General features: G+C 47.1%; 1 protein-coding gene across 41 annotated transcripts in view; it reads left to right on the top strand.

Annotated features, from left to right (window-relative positions):
- Nucleotides 1-24,040, top strand: part of rnf19a (ring finger protein 19A, RBR E3 ubiquitin protein ligase) — a 48,896-nt gene extending 24,856 nt beyond the window's left edge. For 2 of the 41 annotated variants that reach the window (XM_082961385.1, XM_082961384.1), the window contains exons 6-10: nt 6,261-6,375; nt 6,564-6,725; nt 9,031-9,244; nt 18,085-18,219; nt 18,494-24,040. In XM_082961385.1, the coding sequence (XP_082817511.1) occupies nt 6,261-6,375; nt 6,564-6,725; nt 9,031-9,244; nt 18,085-18,219; nt 18,494-19,247 (1,380 nt within the window). In that variant the 3' untranslated portion in view covers nt 19,248-24,040. The remainder of the gene's footprint in view (nt 1-6,260; nt 6,376-6,563; nt 6,726-9,030; nt 9,245-18,084; nt 18,220-18,493) is intronic. The other 39 variants (XR_014380492.1, XR_014380507.1, XR_014380505.1 and 36 more) reach the window with 39 other exon arrangements.
- Nucleotides 24,041-24,453: the final 413 nt, after the last annotated feature.

The raw sequence follows: 24,453 nt of genomic DNA, 5'->3' as shown, positions 1-24,453 counted from the left end.
GAAGTGTAGTAGCACATTGAAAACGGAGGGAAACTGGGAAGTGTAGTAGCACATTGAAAACAGGGAAGTGTAGTAGCACATTGAAAACAGGGAAGTGTAGTAGCACATTGAAAACAGAGGGAAACAGGGAGGTGTAGTAGCACATTGGAAACAGGGAAACAGGGAAGTGTAGTAGCACATTGAAAACAGGGAAACAGGGAAGTGTAGTAGCACATTGAAAACAGAGGGAAACAGGGAAGTGTAGTAGCACATTGAAAACAGAGGGAAACTGGGAGTGTAGTAGCACATTGAAAACGGAGGGAAACAGGGAGGTGTAGTAGCACATTGGAAACAGGGAAACAGGGAAGTGTAGTAGCACATTGAAAACAGAGGGAAACAGGGAGGTGTAGTAGCACATTGAAAACAGGGAAGTGTAGTAGCACATTGAAAACAGGGAAGTGTAGTAGCACATTGAAAACGGAGGGAAACTGGGAAGTGTAGTAGCACATTGAAAACAGGGAAGTGTAGTAGCACATTGAAAACAGAGGGAAACAGGGAGGTGTAGTAGCACATTGGAAACAGGGAAACAGGGAGGTGTAGTAGCACATTGAAAACAGAGGGAAACGGAAGTATAGTAGCACAAAGCTACAACGTAGTTCCACCACATTCAGCCAAAGCTACGACGTAGTTCCACCACATTCAGCCAAAGCTACGACGTAGGTCCACCACATTCAGCCAAAGCTACGACGTAGGTCCACCACATTCAGCCAAAGCTACGACGTAGGTCCACCACATTCAGCCAAAGCTACGACGTAGGTCCACCACATTCAGCCAAAGCTAGTTCCACCACATTCAGCCAAAGCTACAACGTAGTTCCACCTGGCCACCACATTAAGAGTGGAAGCCTTTTCTGTTCACATAGTTGAACTCCTTTTGGGATGGTGCTTTTATAGCCATGTGGGTGCAGTCTATTGCTCCGTTCATGTTTGGGAACCCATTGATGATGACATGGCAAAGAAACCCCTCATGACTTCAACCTGTTGTGCGATGGTCTATGGAAATGGTCTGTTATTGATTGCATTCAAAACATTGGCTCATCGAGATGCCGGTCGGCAAGCTCCCGTTGCCGAAAACCTGAGGGTCGATAGCAAAAGACCCTATAAGATTGGTTTTGGGAAACGATATTGTTCTGAAAAAAACTAATCCCACATGTCTCTAAAAACGTGCTCTCTGAAATGCAGCGTGTCCCTCATCTTCCGACGGAGGAAGATCAGCCATCTCTCATTGGATTTCCATGATCTTTTAACAAAGTACTTTTTATGGATTATTATTCTAACAAATGCACTGATGTGAAAAAAATCTATGCCTGTGAAGATGCTGTGTGTTGCATTAACTCACAATGGAAATACAATGAAATTATTCAATTATTACTCACAATTTCAAACATTTTCAACATATTTCCCCCATTCTATGCTTGACAAGCAGTTCCCTTAATCCACTACTTGGCACTGTGCATATATATGCATGGTCATTACTGTGTAAAGTTACGCACACTCTCAAGCAAACGTTGATATTGATCCCACACATGGTTTACACACAGATTTGTGCTTATGCATGGTTGATAAATGAGGCCCCTGGATTGTACATCCGTCTCACTTTTTTTTAAATTCTTTAAACCGATTTAAGTTAAAACTGTAACTAGGCCACTCAGGAACATTCAATGTCGTCTTGGTAAGCAACTCCAGTGTATATTTGGCCTTGTGTTTTAGGTTATTGTCAGTGTCTTTTGGAAAGCAGACTGAACCAGGTTTTCTTCTAGGATTTTGCCTGTGCTTAGCTCTATTCCATATATTTTTATCCTTAACTTCCCATTTCTTAACAATGACAAGCATACCCATAACATGATGCAGCCACCACTATGCTTGAAATATGGAGAGTGCTACTCAGTGACAATGCACCTTCAGTGTTGGATTTGGCCCAAACATAACACTTTGTATTCAGGACACAATTTATTGCTTTGCCCCATTTTTTGCAGTATGACTTTAGTGCGTTGTTGCAAACAGGATTCATGTTTTGGAATATTTTTATTCTGTACAGGCTTTCTTCTTTTCACTCTGTCATTTAGGTTAATATTGTGGCGTAACTGTTATTAATCCATCCTCAGTTTTCTCCTATCACAGCCATTAAACTCTGTTTTAAAGTCACCATTGGCCTCATGGTGAAATCCCTGAGCGGTTTCCTTCCTCTCCGGCAGCTGAGTTAGGAAGGACGCCTGTATCTTTATAGTGACTGAGTGTATTTATACCCCATCCAAAGTGTAATTAATAACTTCATCATGCTCAAAGGGATATTCAATGACAGATTTTATTATTTTACCCATCTACCAATAGTTGCCCTTTGCGAGACATTGGAAAACCTCCCTGGTCTTTGTGGTTGAATCCATTTGAAATTCACTGCTCGACTGAGGGACCTTACAGATAATTGTATGTGTGGGGGTACAGAGATGAGGTAGTCATTCAAAATCATGTTAAACAATATTATTGCACACAGAGTGAGTCCATGCAATTTATGTGACTTGTTAAGCACATTTATACTCCTAAACTTAAGGCTTGTCATAACAAAGGGGTTGAATACTTATTGACTCAAGACATTTTAGCTATAATCCATTTTGAATTCAGGCTGTAAAACAACACAATGTGGGAAAAAGTCAAGGGGTGTGAATACTTTCTGAAGAATATAACTTATAAACGCCCCATGGGCGTAGTTCAACTGTCCACCGCCAGATCCCAACATAAGCTTGTTTTTCTCCAATGTAAACATTGTAAATGTAATTAAACACTGTGTATAGCCTCAACATGGTTAAAACTTTGTGTTACATTTCTTCAGGCCTATCCCTCAGCTGTTCACCGAAACAACAGAGGCGGGGCGACCACTTTGTTTCAGTGAAGGATTTTAACTTTCATGCATATCTTATCAAACTAGTGGCCAGTTCTGGGAAGGTCATGTGACTGTCCAACTACATCAGGCTTCAGATGGTTCTACTGTCTGCTCAGCCTAAATCTGGGTTTTGTTTTCTATTTTTTTTGTTGCCATTTTAGGAGATGAAATTAGAACCACAGATTAGATAAACTATTCTACACCAGGATTCTGAGACTCGGTCTAGAATCTATGACGTGGGGTGGTGTCAGACGGGACTAGACTGTCTATGGTGGGAGTAATGGGGTGGTGTCAGACAGGAGTAGACTCTATGGGGGGAGTAATGGGGTGGTGTCAGACGGCACTAGACTGTCTATGGTGGGAGTAATGGGGTGGTGTCAGACAGGAGTAGACTCTATGGGGGGAGTAATGGGGTGGTGTCAGACGGGAGTAGACTGTCTATGGTGGGAGTAATGGGGTGGTGTCAGACGGGAGTAGACTCTATGGGGGGAGTAATGGGGTGGTGTCAGACGGGACTAGACTGTCTATGGTGGGAGTAATGGGGTGGTGTCAGATGGCAGTAGACTGTCTATGGTGGGAGTAATGGGGTGGTGTCAGACGGGACTAGACTGTCTATGGTGGGAGTAATGGGGTGGTGTCAGACGGCAGTAGACTGTCTATGGTGGGAGTAATGGGGTGGTGTCAGATGGCAGTAGACTGTCTATGGGGGGAGTAATGGGGTGGTGTCAGACGGCACTAGACTGTCTATGGTGGGAGTAATGGGGTGGTGTCAGACGGGAGTAGACTGTCTATGGTGGGAGTAATGGGGTGGTGTCAGACGGGAGTAGACTCTATGGGGGGAGTAATGGGGTGGTGTCAGACGGGAGTAGACTGTATGGGGGGAGTAATGGGGTGGTGTCAGACAGGAGTAGACTGTCTATGGTGGGAGTAATGGGGTGGTGTCAGACAGGAGTAGACTCTATGGGGGGAGTAATGGGGTGGTGTCAGACGGGAGTAGACTCTATGGGGGGAGTAATGGGGTGGTGTCAGATGGCAACAGACTGTCTATGGTGGGAGTAATGGGGTGGTGTCAGACGGGAGTAGACTCTATGGTGGGAGTAATGGGGTGGTGTCAGACAGGAGTAGACTCTATGGGGGGAGTAATGGGGTGGTGTCAGACGGGAGTAGACTCTATGGGGGGAGTAATGGGGTGGTGTCAGATGGCACTAGACTGTCTATGGTGGGAGTAATGGGGTGGTGTCAGACGGGAGTAGACTCTATGGGGGGAGTAATGGGGTGGTGTCAGATGGCAGCAGACTGTCTATGGTGGGAGTAATGGGGTGGTGTCAGATGGCAGCAGACTATGGGGGGAGTAATGGGGTGGTGTCAGACGGCACTAGACTGTCTATGGTGGGAGTAATGGGGTGGTGTCAGATGGCAGCAGACTGTCTATGGTGGGAGTAATGGGGTGGTGTCAGATGGCAGCAGACTGTATGGGGGGAGTAATGGGGTGGTGTCAGATGGCAGTAGACTGTCTATGGGGGGAGTAATGGCTGACGTGGTGTACCATGCACCAGTAGAGCACTCCGGGGGGGTTGAAACCAAACCAAGAAAAGTGACCCAGTGTATGGGGGTCCATCCCAGGGTATGGGGGTCCATCCCAGGGTATGGGGGTCCATCCCAGGGTATGGGGGTCCATCCCAGGGTATGGGGGTCCATCCCAGGGTATGGGGGTCCATCCCAGGGTATGGGGGTCCATCCCAGGGTATGGGGGTCCATCCCAGGGTTGGCGCTGGACAACGTGACCGGCAAGATTTTGAATTGACCGGACATTTGAGAAATTGACCAGACATCCATATGCATTGGTTGGGTAAAACATTAGGGCATCCAGCCACGGTTCTCAATCACATTTCGGGTTATTGTAATTCATCTTAATAGAATATAGTATTTTATTGAAAAGCATAACATTGCCCATTGCATCTTCATCTCTGCTATAAATCATAAACGAATATCATTAAAAAAAGGGAAAACATTTAGCTTAGAAGAACAAGTAACTGTAACTGTAATAAAACACAACCTAAAAATATATTTGTATAATATAACTTGTGAACGACCTGTTTTGCATTGGATGTCTTTATCTGACAGTTTGGCTGGCAGCCATTGTATTTATTGTCAAAAACAGCATTTACCAGCTAACGGAACCCTGCAACAAACATGGATGCATGACATGTTGGCAACATATGATTACATAGAATAACGAGCCACTAACGTTAGCTGAGCTGTTGTTGGAAGTAGGAACTTAGTTTATCATTCAGATCAGGGTCATCCTTAATGAGGCTTTTGGGTTGGATGGGTTGGGGTTGGTTTGGGTTGGGTTTGGATGGGTTGGGTTGGGTTTGGATGGGATGGGTTTGGATGGGTTGGGTTTGGATGGGTTGGGTTTGGATGGGTTGGGTTTGGATGGGGTTGGTTTGATTGGGTTGGGGTTGGTTTGATTGGGTTGGGGTTGGTTTGGATGGGTTGGGTTTGGATGGGTTGGGTTTGGATGGGTTGGGGTGGGTTTGGATGGGTTGGGTTTGGATGGGTTGGGGTTGGTTTGGATGGGTTGGGTTTGGATGGGTTGGGTTTGGATGGGTTGGGGTGGGTTTGGATGGGGTTGGGTTTGGATGGATTGGGGTGGGTTTGGATGGGGTTGGGTTGGGGTTGGTTTGGCTGGGATGGGTTGGATGGGTTTGGTTTATCTATCTGGGGGCTGCTGCAGTCCGTAATCCCCCCCGTGTTAGTCTGTGACGTCCCTGTTACTGACGTACCCTCTTCTTCCTCCTCTATATCCCTTTCCTCCCCTCCTCCTCTATATCCCTTTCCTCCCCTCCTCCTCTATATCCCTTTCCTCCCCTCCCCTCCTCCTCTATATCCCTTTCCTCCCCTCCTCCTCTATATCCCTTTCCTCCCCTCCTCCTCTATATCCCTTTCCTCCCCTCCTCCTCTATATCCCTTTCCTCCCCTCCTCCTCTATATCCCTTTCCTCCCCTCCTCCTCTATATCCCTTTCCTCCCCTCCTCCTCTATATCCCTTTCCTCCCCTCCTCCTCTATATCCCTTTCCTCCTCTCATCTCTTCATCCATCTCTTTCCTCTTCCTTCTCTTCCTCCAACTCGTATCCTCTCCTCCCCCCTCTTCTTCCTCCTCTATATCCCTTTCCTCCCCCCTCTCCCCTCCTCCTCTCGTCTCTTCATCCATCTCTTTCCTCTTCCTTCTCTTCCTCCAACTCGTATCCTCTCCTCCCCCCTCTTCTTCCTCCTCCTCTCGTCTCTTCATCCATCTCTTTCCTCTTCCTCCTTCTCTTCCTCCTCCCTCTCCTCTCAGATTCACAATCGCTATGAAGGAAAGGACATCTCCAAACACAAGAGGAACTTGGTGATAGCGGGGGGCGTGACCTTATCAGTCATTGTCTCCCCCGTGGTGGCAGCAGTTACTGTTGGTAAGTCCCTCGTGCTCTTCCCTGTAGAGGTTTAGTTGAGTTAAAATGTTAACTGGTCTCTATAGAACAAGACATCTCCAATATCCTCTGTCAGTCCCAGGGGGACGTTGTATGATCGTCTTCTTTAGCATTCAGATCCACCATTAGCAGCAGCTTCTGTGGTTTTCTGATTGTGTGTCTGTGTCCAGGTATCGGCGTGCCCATCATGCTGGCATACGTCTATGGGGTGGTGCCCATCTCTCTGTGTCGCAGCGGTGGGTGTGGCGTCTCCGCCGGCAACGGGAAAGGGGTCCGCATCGAGTTTGATGACGAGAATGAGATGAACGTCGGAAGTGCAGCGGCTGCAACTGGTGAGTTATCATAACCACCATCATTCACCACCGCCCACCGCTCACCACCGCCCACCGCTCACCACCACCCATCACTCACCACCACCCATCACTCACCACCACCCATCACTCACCACCACCCATCACTCACCACCACCCATCACTCACCACCACCCATCACTCACCACCACCCATCACTCACCACCATCACCCATCACTCACCACCATCACCCATCACTCACCACCATCACCCATCACTCACCACCATCACCCATCACTCACCATCACTCACCATCACCCATCACTCACCACCACCCACCACCACTCACCACCACTCACCACCACCCTTCACTCACCACCACCCATCACTCACCACCACCCATCACTCACCACCACCCATCACTCACCACCACCCATCACTCACCACCACCCATCACTCACCACCACCCATCACTCACCACCACTCACCACCACTCACCACCACTCACCACCACTCACCACCACTCACCACCACCCTTCACTCACCACCACCCATCACTCACCACCACCCATCACTCACCACCACCACTCACCACCACCACCACTCATCACTCACCACCACCCATCACTCACCACCACCACCCATCACTCACCACCACCACCCATCACTCACCACCACCACCCATCACTCACCACCACCACCCATCACTCACCACCCATCACTCACCACCCATCACTCACCACCCATCACTCACCACCCATCACTCACCACCACCACCCATCACTCACCACCACCACCCATCACTCACCACCACCACCCATCACTCACCACCACCACCCATCACTCACCACCACCACCCATCACTCACCACCACCACCCATCACTCACCACCACCACCCATCACTCACCACCACCACCCATCACTCACCACCACCACCCATCACTCACCACCACCACCCATCACTCACCACCACCACCCATCACTCACCACCACCACCCATCACTCACCACCACCACCCATCACTCACCACCACCACCCATCACTCACCACCACCACCCATCACTCACCACCACCACCCATCACTCACCACCACTCACCATCACTCACCACCACCACCCACCACTCACCATCACCACCACCACTCACTCAACACCACCACCCATCACTCAACACCACCACCCATCACTCAACACCACCACCCATCACTCAACACCACCACCCATCACTCACCCCCACCCCCCATCACTCACCCCCACCCCCCATCACTCACCCCCACCCCCCATCACTCACCCCCATCACTCACCACCCATCACTCACCACCACCACTCACCACCATCACTCACCATCACTCACCACCATCACTCATCATCACTCACCACCATCACTCACCACCATCACTCACCATCACTCACCACCATCACTCACCACCATCACTCACCATCACTCACCACCATCACTCACCATCACTCACCACCATCACTCATCACGCACCATCACTCACCACCATCACTCACCACCATCACCCATCACTCACCACCATCACCCATCACTCACCACCATCACCCATCACTCACCACCATCACCCATCACTCACCACCATCACCCATCACCCACCATCACTCACCACCATCACTCACCACCATCACCCATCACCCACCATCACTCACCACCATCACTCACCACCATCACTCACCACCATCACTCACCACCATCACTCACCACCATCACCCATCACTCACCACCATCACCCATCACTCACCACCATCACTCACCACCCATCACTCACCACCATCACTCACCACCATCACCCATCACTCACCATCACCATCACTCACCACCATCACCCATCACTCACCACCATCACCCATCACTCACCACCATCACTCACCACCACTCACCACCATCACCCATCACTCACCACCATCACTCACCACCATCACCCATCACTCACCATCACTCACCACCATCACCCATCACTCACCACCATCACCCATCACTCACCACCATCACCCATCACTCACCACCATCACCGCGCATCACCGCCACCACCACTCATCTGCTCCACTCTTGGGCCCTGTTCAAGGCTGCATGGTTCGACCAGGCTGGTCTATATAATAATCTGTCCTTGGGCCCTGTTCAGTAGACACACATTGCAGATAAAAATATAATGAATAGAGCAGTCGTAACCTCTTATTACATATCAGAGAGAGAAATATGTTACTGAGAACAAAAGTCCTTCTGAACATTATCCACAATGTATCGTGTCCTGCTGAACATGGCCCTGTTCTCCTGTGTTCTGTGGCTCAGGTCCTGAAGTATCATGTACTATATATTATTCTCCTCAGACGCCACATCCGTGGCAGAGACCAGACACAACCCCAGCATCGGAGAGGGCAGCGTGGGGGGCATGACGGGCAGTCTGAGTGCCAGCGGGAGCCACGTGGACAGGATGGGTGCCATGAGGGACAACCTGAGTGAGAACGCCTCTACCATGGCTCTGGCTGGGGCCAGCATCACTGGCTCTCTGTCTGGCAGCGCCATGGTCAACTGTTATAACAGGTAGGGTACTAGAGCGGAGAAGCCATAATCCCTTTAATTTACTGTTCAGGATAATTCAGGCTTCTTTAGAAGTCTGTCTTTCATTTCATAGGAAGTTATGGTGCTTTAGGTACACAGCGCATTCTTACAAGTATTCAGACCCCTTGATCTTTCCCCACATTTTGTTACGTTACAGCCTTATTCTAAAATGGATTAAATAGGTTTTTTTCCCCTCAATCAACACACACTACCCAATAATAACAAAGCAAAATGTTTGCAAATGTATTACAAATAAAAAAAACGGACATTCCATTTACATGCATTCAGACCCTTTACTCAGTACTTTGTTGAAGCACATTTGGCAGCGATACCAGCCTCATGTCTTCTTGGGTATGACGCTACAAGCTTGGCACACCTGTATTTGGGGAGATTCGCCCATTCTTCTCTGTAGATCCTCTCAAGCTCTGTCAGGTTGGATGTGGAGCGTCGTTGCACAGCTATTTTCAGGTCTCTCCACAGATGTTCGATCGGGTTCAAGTCCAGGCTCTGGCTGGGCCACTCAAGGACATTCAGAGACTTGTCCCGAAGCCACTTCTGCGTTGTTTTGGCTGTGTGCTTAGCGTTGTTGTCCTGTTGGAAGGTGACCCTTTGCCCCAGTCTGAGGTCCTGAGCGCTCTGGAGCAGGTTTTCATCAAGGATCTCTCTGTACTTTCTTCCGTTCGTCTTTCCCTCGATCCAGACTAGTCTCCCAGTCCCTGCCTCTGAAAAACATCCCCACAACATGATGATGCTGCCACCACCATGCTTCACCGTAGGGATGGTGCCAGTTTTCCTCCAGAAGTGACGTTTGGCATTCAGGCCAACGAGTTCAATCTTGGTTTCATCAGACCAGAGAATCTTGTTTCTCATGGTCTGAGAGTCTTTAGGTGCCTTTTGGCAAACTCCAAGCGGACTGTCATGTGCCTTTTACTGATGAGTGGCTTCCATCTGGCCACTACCATAAAGGCCTGATTGGTGTAGTGCTGCAGAGATGGTTTTCCTTCTGGAAGGTTCTCCCATCTCCACAGAGGAACTCTTGAGCTCTGTCAGTGACCATCGGGTTCTTGGTCACCTCCCTGACCAAGGCCCTTCTCCCCCGATTGATCAGTTTGGCCAGGTGGTCCAGCTCTTGGGTGAAGGAGAAATGGGTAAGGCTTGGGAAAGTTGCTGTGGGGGGTGCAGGGCTGTTGACCAGGGTAGGGGTAGCCAGTTGGAAAGCATGGCCAGCCGTAGAAAAACGCTTATTGAAATTCTCGATTATCGTAGATTTATCGATGGTGACAGTGTTTCCTAGCCTCAGTGCAGTGGGCAGCTGGGAGGAGGTTCTTATTGTCCATGGACTTTAAATTGTCCCAGAACTTTTTGGAGGTTGTGCTACAGGATGCAAATTTCTGTTTGAAAAAGCTTGCTTTTGCTTTCCTAACTTCCCTGAAAAGTTGCATATCGCTGGGGCTGTTCGATGCTAATGCAGTACGCCAAAGGATGTTTTTGTGCTGGTCAAGGGCAGTCAGATCTGGAGTGAACCAAGGGCTGTTCTTAGTTCTACATTTTTTGAATGGGGCATGCTTATTTAAGATGGTCAGGAAAGCATTTTTAAAGAACAATCAGGCATCCTCTACTGATGGAACGAGGTCAATATCCTTCCAGGGTGCCAGGTCGATTAGAAAGGCCTGCTCGCTGAAGTGTTTTAGGGAGCGTTTGACAGTGATGAGGGGTGGTCATTTGACCGCGGACTCATTACGGACGCAGGCAGTGATCGCTGAGATCCTGGTTGAAGACAGCAGAGTTGTATTTAGAAGGCAGGTTGGTCAGGATGATATCGATGAGGGTGTCCGTGTTTACGGATTTAGGGTTGTGCCTGGTAGGTTCCATGATAATTTGCGTGAGATTGAGGGCATCAAGCTTAGATTGTAGGACGGCCGGGGTGTTAAGCATGTCCCAGTTTAGTTCACCTAACAGTACAAACTCTGAAGATAAATGTGGGGGCAATTAATTCACATATGGTGTCCAGGGCACAGCTGGGGCTGAGGGGTGTCTGTAACAAGCGGCAACAGTGAGACTTATTTCTGGAAGGTGAATTTTTAAAAGTAGAAGCTCTAACTGTTTGGGCACAGACCTGGATAGTAGGACAGAACTCTGCAGGCTATCTCTGCAGTAGATTGCAACTCCTCCCCCTTTGGCAGGTCTATCTTGGCAGAAAATGTTGGGGATGGAAATCTCAATTTTTGGTGGCCTTCCTAAGCCAGGATTCAGACACGGCTAGGACATCCGGGTTGGCAGAGTGTGCTAAAGCAGTGAATAAAACAAACTTAGGGAGGAGGCTTCTGATAACATGCATGAAACCAAGGCTTTTACAGTTACAGAAGTCAACAAATGAGAGCGCCTGGGGAATAGGTGTAGTACTGGTGGCTACAGGGCCTGGGTTAACCTCTACATTACCAGAGGAACAGAGGAGGAGTAGGATAAGTCTACAAGAACTGGTCGTCTAGTGTGTTCGGAACAGAGTAAAGGGAGCAGATTTCTGGGCGTGGAAGAATAGATTCAAGGTATAATGTACAGACAAGGGTATGGTAGGATGTGAATACAGTGGAGGTAAACCTAGGCATTGAGTGACGATGAGAGCGGTTTCGTCTCTGGAGGGACACGTTTAGCCAGGTGAGGTCTCCGCATGTGTGTGGGGTGAGACGAAAGAGCTATTTAAGGCATGTTGAGCGGGACTGGAGGCTCTACTGTGAAATAAAATAGTAAACTAGCCAAGAAAGCAGTAGACAAGGCGTGTTGACATTAGAGAGGCATAAAGCAATCACAGGTGTTGATCAGGAGAGCTAAGACAACGGTTAAATGGCGATGAATGGGCAGAGCGGGTCAGTTAGGTAGGACCTGAGTTCAGACAGATAAACAAAATGAGGTGTTATTGAAACAGTCCAGGGGGCATCAGCTGTGTAGTCGAGTCATAGGGTCAACAGAGCAGCAATAGATGAGTCAGGGTGCCGTTCAGTACTACGCTAGGCGAGCAGGGGACAGCGTTCAGAAAAGCTAGCGGGCCGGGGCGAGTAGATGGTTCTTTGACGACATTGTAACAGAATAACCTGCTGAGACCACATCGGGTGATCAAGTCAAATTTATTTATATAGCCCTTCTTACATCAGCTGATATCTCAAAGTGCTGTACAGAAACCCAGCCTAAAACCCCAAACAGCAAGCAATGCAGGTGTAGAAGCACGGTGGCTAGGAAAAACTCCCTAGAAAGGCCAAAACCTAGGAAGAAACCTAGAGAGGAACCAGGCTATGAGGGGTGGCTAGGAAAAACTCCCTAGAAAGGCCAGAACTTAGGAAGAAACCTAGAGAGGAACCAGGCTATGAGGGGTGGTCAGTCCTCTTCTGGCTGTGCCGGATGGAGATTATAACAGAACATGGCCAAGATGTTCATAAATGACCAGCATGGTCAAATAATAATAATCACAGTGGTTGTCGAGGGTGCAACAGGTCAGCACCTCAGGAGTAAATGTCAGTTGGCTTTTCATAGCCGATCATTGAAAGTATTTCTACCGCTCCTGCTGTCTCTAGAGAGTTGAAAACAACAGGTCTGGGACAGGTAGCATGTCCGGGTTCCATAGCCGCAGGCAGAACAGTTGAAACTGGAGCAGCAGCACAGCCAGGTGGACTGGGGACAGCAAGGAGTCATCATGCCAGGTAGTCCTGAGGCATGGTCCTAGGGCTCAGGTCCCCCGAGAGAGAGAAAGAAAGAGAGAATTAGAGAGAGCATAACTAAATTCACACAGGACACCGGATAAGACAGGAGAAATACTCCAGATATATCAGACTGACCCTAGCCCCCCGACACAAACTACTGCAGCATAAATAATGGAGGCTGAGACAGGAGGGGTCAGGAGACACTGTGGCCCCATCCAACAATACCCCCGGACAGAGCCAAACAGGCATGAAATAACCCCACCCACTTTGCCAAAGCACAGCCCCCACACCACTAGAGGGATATCTTCAACCACCAACTTACCATCCTGAGACAAGGCCGAGTATAGCCCACAAAGATCTCCGCCATGGCACAACCCAAGGGGGGACGCCAACCCAGACAGGAAGACCACGTCAGTGACTCAGCCCACTCAAGTGACGCACCCCTCCTAGGAACGGCATGGAAGAACACCAGTAAGCCAATGACTCAGCCCCTGTAATAGGGTTAGAGGCAGAGAATCCCAGTGGAAAGAGGGGAACCGGCAAGGCAGAGACAGCAAGGGCGGTTCGTTGCTCCAGCCTTTCCATTCACCTTCACACTCCTGGGCCAGACTACACTCAATCATAGGACCTACTGAAAGAGATGAGTCTTCAGTAAAGACTTAAAAGTTGAGACCGAGTCTGCGTCTCTCACATTGGTAGGCAGACCATTCCTTAAAAATGGAGCTCTATAGGAGAAAGCCCTGCCTCCAGCTGTTTGCTTAGAAATTCTAGGGACAATTAGGAGGCCTGCGTCTTGTGACCGTAGCGTACGTGTAGGTATGTACGGCAGGACCAAATCGGAAAGATGGGTAGGAGCAAGCCCATGTAAAGCTTTGTAGGTTAGCAGTAAAACCTTGAAATCGGCCCTTGCCTTAACAGGAAGCCAGTGTAGGGAGGCTAGCACTGGAGTAATATGATCAAATTTGTAGGTTCTAGTCAGTGCTAAATACGGCTGCTAGAATCCTAACTGAAGTTTATTCAGTGCTTTATCCGTGTAGCCGGAAAGTAGAGCATTGCAGTAGTCTAACCTAGAAGTAACAAAAGCATGGATTAATTTTTCTGCATCAATTCTGGACAGAGAATTTCTGATCTTTGCAATGTTACGCAGATGGAAAAACCCTGTCCTTGAAACAGTTTTGATATGTTCTTCAAAAGAGAGATCAGGGTCCAGAGTAACGCCGAGGTCCTTCACAGTTTATTTGAGACGACTGTACAACCATCCAGATTAATTGTCAGATTCAACAGAAGATCTCTTTGTTTCTTGGGACCTAGAACAAACATCTCTGTTTTGTCCGAGTTTAAAAGTATTACATTTGCAGCCATCCACTTCCTTATGTCTGAAACACAGGCTTCCAGGGAGGGCAATTTTGGGGCTTCACCATGTTTCATTGAAATGTACATCTGTGTGTCGTCCGCATAGCAGTGAAATGTAACATTATGTTTTCGAATGACATCCCCAAGAGGTAAAATATATAGTGAAAACAATAGTGGTCCTAAAACGGAACCTTGAACACTGAAATTTACAGTTGATTTCTCAGAGGACAAACCATTCACAGAGACAAACTGATATCTTCCCGACAGATAAGACCTAAACCAGGCCAGAACTTGTCCGTGTAGACCAATTTGGGTTTCCAATCTCTCCAAAAGAATGTGGTGATTTGATGGTATCAAAAGCAGCACTAAGATCTAGGAGCACGGGGACAGACGCAGAACCTCGGTCTGACGTCATTTACCACCTTCACAAGTGCAGTCTCAGTGCTATGATGGGGTCTAAAACCAGACTGAAGCGTTTCGTATACATTGTTTGTCTTCAGGAAGGCAGTGAGTTGCTGCGCAACAGCTTTTTCAAAATTTTTGAGAGGAATGGAAGATTCGATATATACCGATAGTTTTTTAAAATATTTTCTGGGTCAAGGTTTTTTTCAAGAGAGGCTTTATTACTGCCACTTTTAGTGAGCTTGGTACACATCCGGTGGATAGAGAGCCGTTTATTATGTTCAACATAGGAGGGCCAAGCACAGGAAGCAGCTCTTTCAGTAGTTTAGTTGGAATAGGGTCCAGTATGCAGCTTCAAGGTTTTAGAGGCCAAGACTATTTTCATCATTGTGTCAAGAGATATAGTACTAAAACACTTTAGTATCTCCCTTGATCCTAGGTCCTGGCAGAGTTGTGTAGACTCAGGACAATGGAGCTTTGGAGGAATACCCAGATTTAAAGAGGAGTCCGTAATTTGCTTTCTAATGATCATGATCTTTTCCTCAAAGAAGTTCATGAATTTATTACTGCTGAAGTGAAAGCCATCCTCTCTTGGGGAATGCTTCTTTTTAGTTAACTTTGCGACAGTGTCAAAAATACATTTCGGATTGTTCTTATTTTCCTCAATTAGGATGATCGAGCAGCAGTAAGGGCTCTTCGATACTGCACGGTACTGTCTTTCCAAGCTAGTCGGAAGACTTCCCAGTTTGGTGTTGCGCCATTTCCGTTCCAATTTTCTGGAAGCTTGCTTCAGAGCTCGTGTATTTTCTGTATACCAGGGAGCTAGTTTCTTATGACAGATGTTTTTAGTTTTTAGCGGTGCAACTGCATCTAGGGTATTGCGCAAGGTTAAATTGAGGTCCTCGGTTAGGTGGTTAACTGATTTTTGTCCTCTGACGTCCTTGGGTAGGCAGAGGCAGTCTGGAAGGGCATCAAGGAATCTTTGGGTTGTCTGAGAATTTATAGCACGACTTTTGATGCTCCTTGGTTGGGGTCTGAGCAGATTATTTGTTGCGATTGCAAACGTAATAAAATGGTGGTCCGATAGTCCAGGATTATGAGGAAAAACATTAAGATCCATAACATTTATTCCATGGGACAAAACTAGGTCCAGAGTATGACTGTGGCAGTGAGTAGGTCCAGAGACATGTTGGACAAAACCCACTGAGTCGATGATGGCTCCGAAAGCCTTTTGGAGTGGGTCTGTGGACTTTTCCATGTGAATATTAAAGTCACCAAAAATTAGAATATTATCTTCTATGACTACAAGATCCGATAGGAATTCAGGGAACTCAGTGAGGAACGCTGCATATGGCCCAGGAGGCCTGTAAACAGTAGCTATAAAAAGTGAGTGAGTAGCTGCATAGATTTCATGACTAGAAGCTCAAAAGACGAAAACGTCATTGTTTTTGTTTTTTTTTGTAAATTGAAATTTGCTATCGTAAATGTTAGCAACACCTCCGCCTTTGCCGGATGCACGGGGGGTATGGTCACTAGTGTAACCAGGAGGTGAGGCCTCATTTAACACAGTAAATTCATCAGCAGTCCAGTCGTGATGGATCGGCGGGCTCCGTGTCGACAAGAAAGGATCCAGGCCAATTGGCAAAGGAGGCGTTGTAGCCCTAGAATTAGCTGGTATATGGGCCTAGCTTGAGGCTAGCTGGTGCTTGCTTTGGGACAGAAGCGTTAGCTAACAGTAGCCACTTGTTTGCAGCTAGCAAGCTGCGATGATCCGGTGTAGTGATCCAGAGCGGTAGGAATCCGGTGATGTGGTAGAGAGAACCTGTCCGATATGCTCTGGGTTGATATCGCGCCGTGCAGACTGGCAGGTGTTGTACGAGCTAAGGCTGGCTGATGACGGGGGGAAAAAGGTGAAGATCGCTAGCCGTGGCTAACAAAGACTAGTAGCTAGTTAGCTGGCTAGCTCCTGATGGAAGTTCCAGTTATAAGGAATAAAAATAGCAGATCCGTACCACATTGGGTGAGGCGGGTTACAGGAAAGTATATTTAGTTCGTAGATAGAAAGTGAGATTAAGACATACGAGAAAGACCGGCTATTTACACGGGATAAGACAGACAAACGCACACGTCCTACTGCAGCGCCATCTTGGGTTTGTTTTTAATGTAAAGTTCAGGAATGGCCTAGTGAAAGACTTAAACCCGATTTGAGATGTTGTGGCCGGACCTGAAACGAGCAGTTCATGCTCGAAAACCCACATGTTGCTGATTTACAGCAGTTCTGCATGGAAGAGGGGGCCAAAATTCCTCCGATGTGAGAGACTGATCAACAACTACAGGAAGTGGTTGGTTGCAGTCATTGCAGCTAAAGGTGGAACAACCAGTTATTGAGAGTAAGGGGACAAATATTTTTTCACACAGGAGCGCTGGTGTTGCATAGCTTTATAAAATAAATTTAATAAGTATTCAAATGTTGTGTTGTCTATCTCTGTCCTTCCTCCTCACAACACTGTATATCTCTGTCCTTCCTCCTCACAACACTGTATATCTCTGTCCTTCCTCCTCACAACACTGTATATCTCTGTCCTTCCTCCTCACAACACTGTATATCTCTGTCCTTCCTCCTCACAACACTGTATATCTCTGTCCTTCCTCCTCACAACACATCTCTGTCCTTCCTCCTCACAACACATCTCTGTCCTTCCTCCTCACAACACATCTCTGTCCTTCCTCCTCACAACACATCTCTGTCCTTCCTCCTCACAACACTGTATATCTCTGTCCTTCCTCCTCACAACACTGTATATCTCTGTCCTTCCTCCTCACAACACATCTCTGTCCTTCCTCCTCACAACACTGTATATCTCTGTCCTTCCGCCTCACAACACTGTATATCTCTGTCCTTCCTCCTCACAACACTGTATATCTCTGTCCTTCCTCCTCACAACACTGTATATCTCTGTCCTTCCTCCTCACAACACTGTATATCTCTGTCCTTCCTCCTCACAACACTGTATATCTCTGTCCTTCCTCCTCACAACACTGTATATCTCTGTCCTTCCTCCTCACAACACTGTATATCTCTGTCCTTCCTCCTCACAACACTGTATATCTCTGTCCTTCCTCCTCACAACACATCTCTGTCCTTCCTCCTCACAACACATCTCTGTCCTTCCTCCTCACAACACATCTCTGTCCTTCCTCCTCACAACACATCTCTGTCCTTCCTCCTCACAACACATCTCTGTCCTTCCTCCTCACAACACATCTCTGTCCTTCCTCCTCACAACACATCTCTGTCCTTCCTCCTCACAACACATCTCTGTCCTTCCTCCTCACAACACTGTATCTCTGATGTTTATGTCCTTCTCTACCCAGGTTGGAGGTCCAGGCGGACGTTCAGAAGGAGCAGGGTAGTCTGAGTGGGGAGTCGGCCAACATCAGCTTGGGGACAATCAGTGACAACACCAGCACCAAAGCGATGGCTGGATCCATTCTCAACTACATGGACAGGTCAGCACTGGTTCTGTTGTGGTAGTTGACATTTGTTGTCGTCTTCACCACTAGTCTTCACCACTTCGCCACTTCGCCACGGTCCCCATGTGCCACGGTCCCCATGTGCCACGGTCCCCATGTGCCACTGTCCCCATGTGCCACGGTCCCCATGTGCCACGGTCCCCATGTGCCACTGTCCCCATGTGCCACTGTCCCCATGTGCCACTGTCCCCATGTGCCACTGTCCCCATGTGATCACCAATAATAACCTATCTTGTTGTCATGGTTACAGAGAGGGTAGTCTGGAGGTGGACATGGAGGGGAAGCAGGAGAAGAAGCTCCATCACCATAGCAACAGCAGCAGCCTGGACGACGCCAGCGGCGAGGGGAGAGGGGTGGGGGGGTGTCCCTCCTCCTCCAAATGGGTGAAGGACCCCTCTTCCTCGGGGGGTAAGAAGAGCAAGGGTAAGCTGAGGACGAAGAAGACCAGCGGAGGAACGAAGATCCAGGAGTCTCGCGAGGACATGGATGCTCAGCTCCTAGAGCAGCGCAGCACTAACTCCTCAGAGTTCGACTCCCCCTCCCTCAGCGGCTCCCTGCCCTCCGTAGCAGACTCCCACTGCAGCCACTTATCAGAGTTCAGCTGCTCTGATCCTGAGACCTCCAGACCTCCTCCTCCTCTCACCCCCTGCTGCATTGACCTCCACCCCCAACGGCCCCTCACCTCCCTGGGAACAGACCTGGTCACCGTCACCCCCTTGCCGGAGGTGGAGAACGACCATCTGGAGAACTGTCCCGCTGCATCCCACTCCTCCTCTTCCTCCTCGGCCCCCGTCTACACAGAAGGAGGGTTAGGAGGAGGAGGAATGCTCCTCTACATCGCCGAGGAGAGCTTAGGGCTAATGAGGACGACGCAGGAGGAGCTGGACTCCCTCGCGGTGGAGGAGGTCCTGAAGGAGACCAATAACAACATGTTGGATGGAGGTGTCGTCTCCCAGCAGCCTTCCAGCCCTGTGAGGAGTGGCTGCATTCAGACTGAGATATAAACTCTCCTGACTGACTTGGCTGGCTGGCTGGCTGGCTGGCTGGCTGACTGACCTAATGTTTATGACAGTTTTTTTCACAGCTAACCTGACATCCACTTCTGTATCTGAGTGGTGCAAGCTCGCTTTACGGAAGAGTAGAGAGAAAGATAGGACAGGAGAGGAGGAGAGGTTTGTCTAATGATTGTGTTTTATCCATGTCTGCTAATATGAAATAATGTGATGGTTGAGGGTAGACAGGGTAGTGATACAGGTGGATGAATAAGGTAGACTGGGTAGTGATACAGGTGGATGAATAAGGTAGACTGGGTAGTGATACAGGTGGGTGAATAAGGTAGTGATACAGGTGGATAAATAAGGTAGACTGGGTAGTGATACAGGTGGATGAATAAGGTAGACTGGGTAGTGATACAGGTTGATGAATAAGGTAGACTGGGTAGTGATACAGGTGGGTGAATAAGGTAGACTGGGTAGTGATACAGGTGGATAAATAAGGTAGACTGGGTAGTGATACAGGTGGGTGAATAAGGTAGACTGGGTAGTGATACAGGTGGATGAATAAGGTAGACTGGGTAGTGATACAGGTGGATAAATAAGGTAGACTGGGTAGTGATACAGGTGGATAAATAAGGTAGTGATACAGGTGGATGAATAAGGTAGACTGGGTAGTGATACAGGTGGATAAATAAGGTAGTGATACAGGTGGGTGAATAAGGTAGACTGGGTAGTGATACAGGTGGATGAATAAGGTAGACTGGGTAGTGATACAGGTGGGTGAATAAGGTAGACTGGGTAGTGATACAGGTGGATAAATAAGGTAGACTGGGTAGTGATACAGGTGGATAAATAAGGTAGACTGGGTAGTGATACAGGTGGATAAATAAGGTAGACTGGGTAGTGATACAGGTGGATAAATAAGGTAGTGATACAGGTGGATAAATAAGGTAGTGATACAGGTGGATAAATAAGGTAGACTGGGTAGTGATACAGGTGGATAAATAAGGTAGTGATACAGGTGGATAAATAAGGTAGTGATACAGGTGGGTGAATAAGGTAGACTGGGTAGTGATACAGGTGGATAAATAAGGTAGACTGGGTAGTGATACAGGTGGATAAATAAGGTAGACTGGGTAGTGATACAGGTGGATAAATAAGGTAGACTGGGTAGTGATACAGGTGGATAAATAAGGTAGTGATACAGGTGGATAAATAAGGTAGTGATACAGGTGGATAAATAAGGTAGACTGGGTAGTGATACAGGTGGATAAATAAGGTAGTGATACAGGTGGATGAATAAGGTAGACTGGGTAGTGATACAGGTGGATGAATAAGGTAGACTGGGTAGTGATACAGGTGGATAAATAAGGTAGTGATACAGGTGGATAAATAAGGTAGACTGGGTAGTGATACAGGTGGATAAATAAGGTAGTGATACAGGTGGATAAATAAGGTAGTGATACAGGTGGATGAATAAGGTAGACTGGGTAGTGATACAGGTGGATAAATAAGGTAGTGATACAGGTGGATAAATAAGGTAGACTGGGTAGTGATACAGGTGGATGAATAAGGTAGACTGGGTAGTGATACAGGTGGATGAATAAGGTAGACTGGGTAGTGATACAGGTGGATAAATAAGGTAGACTGGGTAGTGATACAGGTGGATAAATAAGGTAGTGATACAGGTGGATAAATAAGGTAGTGATACAGGTGGATGAATAAGGTAGACTGGCTACAGGGAGGGAGAAAGCTGTCCTACTGGTTTAAGGGTTTTATTCTTATAGAAGAGATGTTGGCAGTCTGGATGGGAAGTCTTATATCTCACGTCCAGAGGGTTTTTGGTCGGCGGTAACATTTAGATGGACCAAGGCACATAGAAAGTTCCAGTTAAATGTATGAGGACAGAGGAAGAGGTGTATCAGTGTTCTATACCAGCCTTCACATGGGGACAGATTCTCCAGGCCACACGACTCTCCATCCAGGAAGCTTGATTGGATCAGAGGCAAAACAAACCCTGTCTCAGGTGCCATCCTATTCACCATGTACTGCGTTACTAGATGAGTAGGGTTCCATTTGACACAGACTTCTACATAGTAGTAGTGCTATTTCTGTGCCAGCCAGTCAGCCAGCCAGCCAGCCAGCCAGCCAGCCAGCCAGCCAGCCAGCCAGCCAGCCAGCCAGTCAGCCAGCCAGTGGCATCACACCGCAGCGTAAAGTTTCAATATAAACCGGTCAATGAAAAGATCAAACTGACCTAAGAGGGACCAGTCAATAAGTCATTTTTTATTTTTCCGTGATGATTCTATAAAAAAAAAAAAAATGAATATTACTTTTAAGATGTTGATTAATTTTGTTCTGTAGTCCTAGTATTTGATTTTCCATGTTGAACCTTGTGCTGGGTCAGATCCTGTGTTGGAAGGGGGAAGGAAGAGCCAACCAATTTAACCCTTTTGTCTTCTTAAACAACACAGATTTTAACTGTCAGGATTGGATTTACAATATAAAGTAAATATTCCAGAAAGAATCAGGACTGAAGAGTTGATCTGGATCATCATCATCAGTAGGGTGAAAACAGTGATTGTTGAGACTCTCTTCATTCTGTTATAAATGTAGATCACTTCTAATTAAAATGGTGATTTAAGCCTGAGTTGTGCTGTCTTCAAGTCGTAGGTCACCAGTTGGAGGACAAGCCAGGCTAACGGTGACGTTATCAGGTCCTTTCAAACCATGCAAATGAGGATTTTTCTACCCATGTTGCCTTTTGAGAAATCTGCTTCTGTCTGTTTGCACCTCATCCTGTCTCTTCAAAAGAGACAGGACTGTCCCATTGCCTGTGTAGTGCACTACTATGGGCCCTGGTCACTATATAGGGAATAGGGTGCCATTTGGGACGCAACCAAAGAAATGTAGAGAAAAGCAGAATGTCTAAGTGTTGTTATCGCTACAGATCCCATCATTATTGTGTTTAACAAGTCAAGATGCTAACCATCCAGTCAAGATGCTAACCATCCCGTTAGCATTGTGTTTAACAAGTCAAGATGCTAACTATCCCATCATTATTGGGTTTAACAAGTCAAGATGCTAACCATCCCGTCAGCATTGTGTTTAACAAGTCAAGATGCTAACCATCCGTCAGCATTGGGTTTAACAAGTCAAGATGCTAACTATCCAGTCAAGATGCTAACCATCCCGTTAGCATTGTGTTTAACAAGTCAAGATGCTAACCATCCGTCAGCATTGGGTTTAACAAGTCAAGATGCTAACATCCGTTAGCATTGTGTTTAACAAGTCAAGATGCTAACCATCCGTCAGCATTGGGTTTAACAAGTCAAGACGCTAACTATCCCATCATTATTGGGTTTAACAAGTCAAGATGCTAACTATCCCATCATTATTGGGTTTAACAAGTCAAGATGCTAACTATCCCATCATTATTGGGTTTAACAAGTCAAGATGCTAACTATCCCATCATTATTGGGTTTAACAAGTCAAGATGCTAACTATCCCATCATTATTGGGTTTAACAAGTCAAGATGCTAACCATCCAGTCAGCATTGGGTTTAACAAGTCAAGATGCTAACCATCCCGTCAAGATGCTAACCATCCGTCAGCATTGGGTTTAACAAGTCAAGACGCTAACTATCCCATCATTATTGGGTTTAACAAGTCAAGATGCTAACTATCCCATCATTATTGGGTTTAACAAGTCAAGATGCTAACTATCCCATCATTATTGGGTTTAACAAGTCAAGATGCTAACTATCCCATCATTATTGGGTTTAACAAGTCAAGATGCTAACCATCCCGTCAAGATGCTAACCATCCAGTCAGCATTGTGTTTAACAAGTCAAGATGCTAACCATCCAGTCAGCATTGGGTTTAACAAGTCAAGATGCTAACCATCCGTCAGCATTGTGTTTAACAAGTCAAGATGCTAACCATCCCGTTAGCATTGTGTTTAACAAGTGGTCCATGATCTGATTAATGAGTAACATTCACCTCTATGAAATGCTTCAGCTGTACTGTTTCCTTCCACTTCACTGTAACAACAGTCTTGGGGACAGTCTTCACTGTAACAACAGTCTACACTGTAACAACAGTCTTGGGGACAGTCTACACTGTAACAACAGTCTTGGGGGGGGGGTATTTTTTTGGCGTGTTAGCACATGTTAAAACAAAACGATTCATCTTTGAACACGGAAAGTGAAACCCGGTAGGGTCGAGGCTCCGTTCGTGAACCTGCGACTCTCAGAGCGCGTGGATGTGTGCTCTAAACCAGGGAGATTCAACTCTGGTTTCCTGCTCTACCTGATAATGAACTGCACCATCTGGTGTCCCAGGTCTAAATCACTCCCTGATTAGAGGGGAACAATGGGAGGAGGACTGGCTTGGCGGTCCAGAGTTACATTTTAGACCTCTAAAGGTTCACCCTGAACTGTTCATTTATCTACTGTTGTGGTGCTGCGCAACTACCAGTCTGGATTGATAACAGGCCACATAACAGGCGATTCTGTGTGGTCCTCTGAAGACCAGGCCTCATGTCTAATCCGTGTAGAGAGGAGTTTACTACAGATCCTGGTTCAGCGGTCTAAGGCACTGCATCTCAGTGCTGGAGGCGTCACTACAGACCCAGGTTTGATTCCAGGCTGTATCACAACCGCCCGTGATTAGGAGTCCCATAGGGCGGCACACAATTGGCCCAGCGTCATCCAGGTTAGGGGGTGGGCCGTCATTGTAAATAAGAATTTGTTCTTAACTGACTTGCCTCGTTAAATAAAAACTGTACACTTATGTTGCAATTATGTCTGACAAATCGAATAGTTTTTTTTGCATGAATGATTGTGGAGGATGTCTTCATTGATTACACATGGAAATCATAGGTTTGTAATGAAAGTGTAAAGCCTAATGTGAACTGTAATTTACAGTAACGTTACTCATGACTTCTAAGGGCGATATGAAACGCGTATCTTGCATTGTTTTGCTATTGGTTTTAACATAATACAGTGAAAATATCTTATGTTCTATGGGGAGATGTTTTACAATCCAAATGAATGCACAATGACAGGTTTTGAATGAAAGACTGGCTGCTTTACAAGCGTGACTCAGTTTTGTACCGAGTTGTGATTAAAATAACTAGGCAACGGTGCCCCCTAATGGTTAACAAGATACATGACTCAATACAGGTCCTCGTGTAAAATACTCTGCAGTGCAT

The sequence above is a fragment of the Salmo salar genome, chromosome 14 (assembly GCF_965601325.2).
Source record: "Salmo salar chromosome 14, fSalSal1, whole genome shotgun sequence".
NCBI classification, from domain to species: Eukaryota; Metazoa; Chordata; class Actinopteri; order Salmoniformes; family Salmonidae; genus Salmo; species Salmo salar.
Note: the sequence above shows the minus strand (reverse complement) of the source record. Positions and strands in the feature narration are given on the sequence as shown.